At 34.1% G+C, this 5,717-nt stretch overlaps 1 protein-coding gene across 2 annotated transcripts; it reads right to left on the bottom strand.

Moving 5' to 3' along the window:
- Nucleotides 1-366: 366 nt before the first annotated feature.
- LOC108730862 (facilitated trehalose transporter Tret1) lies at nucleotides 367-5,451 on the bottom strand. 2 transcript variants are annotated; one of them, XM_018460796.1, is made up of 7 exons: nucleotides 5,225-5,451; nucleotides 4,421-4,682; nucleotides 2,799-2,959; nucleotides 1,731-2,006; nucleotides 1,222-1,469; nucleotides 602-1,030; nucleotides 367-518 (listed from the first exon to the last, which is right to left on the bottom strand). In XM_018460796.1, exons 1-6 carry the CDS (start codon nucleotides 5,307-5,309, stop codon nucleotides 644-646), a joined length of 1,419 nt encoding a protein of 472 aa, XP_018316298.1. In that variant the 5' UTR covers nucleotides 5,310-5,451; the 3' UTR covers nucleotides 367-518; nucleotides 602-643. The 2 variants fall into 2 exon arrangements, with proteins under 2 accessions (XP_018316298.1, XP_018316296.1); XM_018460794.1 differs by having other exon boundaries at nucleotides 367-1,030.
- Between the last annotated feature and the right edge of the window lie 266 nt (nucleotides 5,452-5,717).

Below are 5,717 nucleotides of genomic sequence, written 5' to 3'. Positions count from 1 at the left end.
CTTTGAGCAACTGTAATTCAACAGGGGCGGCGAGACGACCGATCGATTTAAAGAAAAAAAATTGCGTGATTCATGTATTATGTGATATCGTATAAATAAGTAAAAAAAGTATCACGAATGGAAATAAATATATGAGTATAAACAAATCCGTGGTCTTCCACAATTTGCATTACACACGCTTGGAAATTCAACGGCGCGGCACAACTCGTTTTATGGTACGTATTAAATCAATATATTATAATAATATATAAATATTACTAATAATAATAAATAAATAATAATAAATAGATACTAATTATAATAAATACTACTAAAAATAAAAAAAAAAAGAAAGGATATCAGAATTCTCTGTTTTATAATATCGTATAACTTTTTAGATATATCTAGCTATCTAAAAAATAATAGATTGTTTGTATACATCGCTCCAGTTAAGAGTATTTTCTGTAGTTATGTATGATTATCAGGAGGTACGACCTACCCCTCCTCCCCGTATTCCTTTCTAGATTTTAAAATCACGTCTAGAAGTAATTAAGTTATTATAATTACGCACTACTGCACAGGTGACTTATAAAATATTCATGACATACAAACGAGTTACAACCATATTTCTACAATTGAGCATTTCGATTCAGTGATTATTTTATCATGTTTCCCTCGTTGCTGGGTCCTCCGACGGGATCCTAATTTGCGTCCCGTACAACTCGATCTGAATCTCCTCGAAGCTTCTGCCCTTCGTTTCCGGCACCATCACGGAGACAAATATAGTTCCGATTAAACTTATCATGCCGAATGTAGCGAATGACGAGGAGATTCCCATGAGATTCACCATGTCCTGAAAGCATTTTGTCACGAGAAAGGCCAACGTCCAGTTGCACATCGCGGCAGTGTTTGCCACGCTCTTCATGTTGTTTGCGAACAATTCCCCGACCATCAACCATGGTACGGGACCAAAGCCGATACTGAAAATTACGATGAATACTGCAAACGAGAGCAGAGGGATCCAAGAGAAGTTCGAGAGATCGTGAGAACTCTGAAACAACCGAGAGAAAAGCTCACAAATCAATCTAATTAAGAAATTTCAATGTAGAAATATGAAATCGCAAACCGGTATACGATTAAAAATTACTATTGATGATCATTAATATTTTTAATGAAATATTTAGAGTTACAAATTTGTAATTAAAATTTGTATTGATATTGAATTAATTAATAGCTTGTTACCTGGAAATGAAAATACCCTGACATTGTGAACATACAAACTGCCATCACTGACGCACTGATGAATAATAATAGCTTTCTGCCGACGCGCTCAATTAAAACGGTCGAAAAATAGGTAGCAATCACTTGTACGACACCCACAATTACTGATGACGTAGGTGAGCTCAGAATCGAGCCCGTATCGTCGAAGATCTTTTTTGCGTAAAATATCAGAATGTTAACACCGGAGAGTTGTTGGAAAAACATTAGACCTGAAATCATTACACATTGAGTTAAAGCTAATATCACTGACATGATATATGTTTGTGTAACATACCTAAACAAAGTTAGATAAAGTTAATAAAATTAATAGAATAATTAATTACTGCAATGAAAACATTCAGTAATCGATTTAATTCAACTAATTAATAATTAAACTATGGCCCATATTTAGAACGCACTTACAATGTTAGCGCGCTAACATACTATACTTTACGTCATGCATATTATAGAATTTCAGAGATAAAATTTACCGAATATAATGCAAGTCGCTGTTTGATAATTCTTCAAGTCCGAAATATTGGGTTTGACTTCTGGCATTTCTGAGGCCTGAAGCTCGAGTCTGACCAATTCCGCCTCGGTGCTATAATGAATTCCTCTGAAGTGTTTTAGCACAATATTTGCCTCGTTCTTCCGATACTGCATAACCAACCATGCAGGTGATTCCGGTACGAATGGGAAGAAGATCAAAAGCAAAGCGGGCGCCACGGAACAAAGTATCGCGATGACATGCAAGTTAGCGGTAAAAGCTGCAAACGTCACCGCTTATCATTTCAGGAAAGTTATACAATAGTGTGTAACAGCTAGAATTATCACGACTTGAAGTTCATCTATCATTACAAACACAAGTTTTGTATAATGTGACGCCAAGTTTTTTTATAATGACACCTTCCTTTAACTCTCTGTGTCATTAGATATCTGACATTAGACGTTTAAATGAAGAGCTACGTTTGCATATTGTAGCAAATTAAAATTGAAAAAAGCGAATATTCAATTAAATAATTTTTTATAAAGCTTTTTTAATTATTAATGTTAATTATTTTATCAGTTTTGTCAACCAATCATTGATATAATAGGATACAATATACATTAGAGAATACAATATACATTTTAATCAATGTGTCTCTGATTTTAATTGTAGATTTTAGATGCTTTCCAGCAACGAAACACAATAATACATAATGTCAACTTATAACTGAAATGTTGCTTAGCTTTTTTATTTCATCACCAGAATGAAATAAAGAAAAGGTTTCGTACATCTACGTCCGAATATATCCGAATATAATCTTAAAACCTCTTATCAGAGTATCATTTCTAGGAAAATAAATGGTAATAAAATGTAAAAATTTCGTATTCATAAAGTAACATAAAAGAACGACACAGTCCAACACAGCATTTTAGTTGCGTACGTTTGTGTTAGTTGAAAAGCACGGAATTGTACACTGTGTTACAAAATGTTGGAAAGGATTGTAGAGTATCAAAGAGACATGGCACATGTCATAAAATTATCCAATGTTATATTTAAGAAAGTGCTTCTTTACCAGTAGAATATGCGAAGAGAATTCCGGCGGTAATCTGCAATTGAAAAATGATGCCAGGCAAGCCTCTAATGCTCTGCTCGGCAATCTCAGAAACGAACATGGGAACAACGACAGATGCTGCACCGCATGCTGCCCCCGCAACAAACCGAGCCAGGAAAATCCTTTCGACGGAAAAACTCGATTACGTAATGTAAGTAGAAAATCAATAAAATCGTACAATATCGCTATCCCTGGCTAGAAATGCAGTCAATGCAATTAATGAAAACGTTCATGACGACAGACTTCGACGAAAGATTTCGTTTATTAATTGTTTACAATTATTAATTTCTCTGCCACTCTTACAGAAATCTAATATCAGCCAATTTATTACTGAAAGACAGTAATTAATTACTTATTTGGAATACTAAAAGTATTGAACAACAATTAAATATTTAATATTTAAGATAAGTAATTAATTACTGTCTTCTAGTATTAAATTGACCAGTACTAAGGAGAGTAATTGAGTAATTTTCCAATTTTAAAAAATGGAGTCACGTGACTTTTCTTATTTTTTAACACGAGAATACGAAGCATTGAAAATGCCATTATTATCTTTTGCAAAATAAATAATTAATAAAATTTCATCAGTAAAATTATAATTTGTTATTAAAAAGTTTTCTTTATAATAAAAATAAATGTTCATGTAAAAAAATATTGAAAACAACTCGTTTATAATAATTATTTAAATTTAATTTAGAAAGTAATAATTTTGGTGGAAACGCGACGTTACCATCACTTTTCACTAATGTAAAAACATGACAACGTTATATTTAAAGATACAGTGACATTATATTTAAAGAGAATTGAATAATTCATGAACATTTCATACCTATGAATATGGTGAAATTTCATTTTTTTAAATTCCAAAATGTTCTTAAACTCTATTCTTTTATGTCTATGTAAATCTCTTCAAAATTCTTATATTTTGTTTACTATTTACAATTAAATTACTTAAAACCCTTCTTCTCATAGGAATTTAAGCACTCTTGTATTTTTTTTTATTTTTTGACCGTGCAATTTTTTTTAAAATTATTTAAAGAAAATTGCACGGTCAAAAAATAAAAAAAAATACAAGAGAGCTTACGTATTAATTACTTATTCTCAATGTATATTTGATCAAATCCTTAAATTATATGAAACTAGAAAACCTTTTTAAATTGGCTAAAACATTAGATTTCTGTAAGGGTAATTGAACCATTGTGTAAATTAACGATCCGTTGAAGATGGAAATATATTATTTTTTATTTTGGTGTAACATTTGGGATTTTCTGTTTACATACCAGCGAAAAAAAATACGCGCGTTAATATTTTACACGAGGCATTCTTTAAATCTTTTCCAATATAATATAATTCCAAATATATTTGGGACTAGAATTTCATTATTATTAGCACGAAAATGAAATACCGAATGAAATGCCAAAGTCATACGTGTAATCTACAGTGAATCCAAACAGAACACAAGTTATTGTAACATCAAAATGACGTGAAAATGAATCCAAAATGATTACTAAAAATTTGAATCATTTACGATTAATTTTAATGTCATTTTGATGACTTGTTATTCTGTTTGGGAACCTTCTTACCATATCTTACTCTGCGCAAATCCGATGATATACCAACAGAGAAATAAAAGCATGGTCGTCGTCCAAATCGTCTTCTTCCGACCAAACCTATCCGCTAACATTCCCGTCGGAATAGCAGTTGGAATTGCACCGAGAGGGACCGAGGAAGAAATCCAGGAACCTTCCTGATCGCTGATAGACAGCGTATCGTTCGTGTTATAAAGTGGTAAGGCGGACGACGTCCATGACAAATACGTGCCAATCGAGAACGCGGCGAGTGTCGCTAAGCGGTAACAGAAAGTAAATGTCAGACACATTCCATCTTGTAAAATTCCTCTCGAGGAATATTCTATTTGATCTATGTCGAGAAATATTTTATCTTCGACAACGTTCTGTTCTGAGAATTCTTTCTCTTCGCGTTACTCTTGATATCTTCCGCTCAGAGATATCCCATAGGTACGCAGCGACGGGAACGCGAAGTTAAATTACAGTCAAGAGATGTCTATCGAGAGAGTTTTAACTAGAGAGAGACAAACTTTCGTTTAAATTAAGAGACGCGAAAATTAATGCAGCAATCGCGTGTAATAGCTTTGAGCTTTTTTTCCAAAGTCGCTTCGAAGCTCCCAGAGGCTACATAAATGAAGGCAGATTTACACCGTTTTTATGGCTGTTAAAATCTATCTGTCCTCTAAACACTCACACGCCAAATTCGCGTTGTTTTTCCAACTATTTCGCGTCTATTAAATATTCATGTGTAAATGAAACCCCGAATCTCAATATCGTGCGAGTTCACGAGAGGATTAAACGCCCACCCACAAAACTCACCCACAAGCACGTTCACGTATTGCACGCATTTCGAAGTCGATCGCTCGCACGACGATCTCTCGTCACTCTGTGCAATTAAAACCATTGTGCATACACGAGAATCGAGCGATCACTTTAGCCACTTAAAACACTGCGCAAAATCAAACGATGCTCGCCATCGATACTCCGCACGTGTGCATGCCAATGCGATAGTTCAACGGCATTAAAAAAAAATGTCATCCGTCGAATATCGCGGACTAACTAATCCTAATTCACGTTCTTCTGCGGCGAGATCTTCTTATCAGCGCCCGTACCGATATCGGCCATTCGGTTGTAACCTCAGCGCTTACGTCATGGCCAGATTCGAGTCTTATACCGAGTCAGCAGAAGTAATCTACGTACTATTATCTATAGCATTATATCTTCGCCTCAATATTTTAACGCGTCTCTCAGACTCAAGCAGCATAATTGTGTGAGAATAAAGTTCATCTGCTGCTATTCAGACTGCGTTTAT

Source organism: Mycetomoellerius zeteki, unplaced genomic scaffold (assembly GCF_001594055.1).
Source record: "Mycetomoellerius zeteki isolate Tzet28-1 unplaced genomic scaffold, Tzet1.0 scaffold98, whole genome shotgun sequence".
NCBI classification, from domain to species: domain Eukaryota; kingdom Metazoa; phylum Arthropoda; class Insecta; order Hymenoptera; family Formicidae; genus Mycetomoellerius; species Mycetomoellerius zeteki.
Note: the sequence above shows the minus strand (reverse complement) of the source record. Positions and strands in the feature narration are given on the sequence as shown.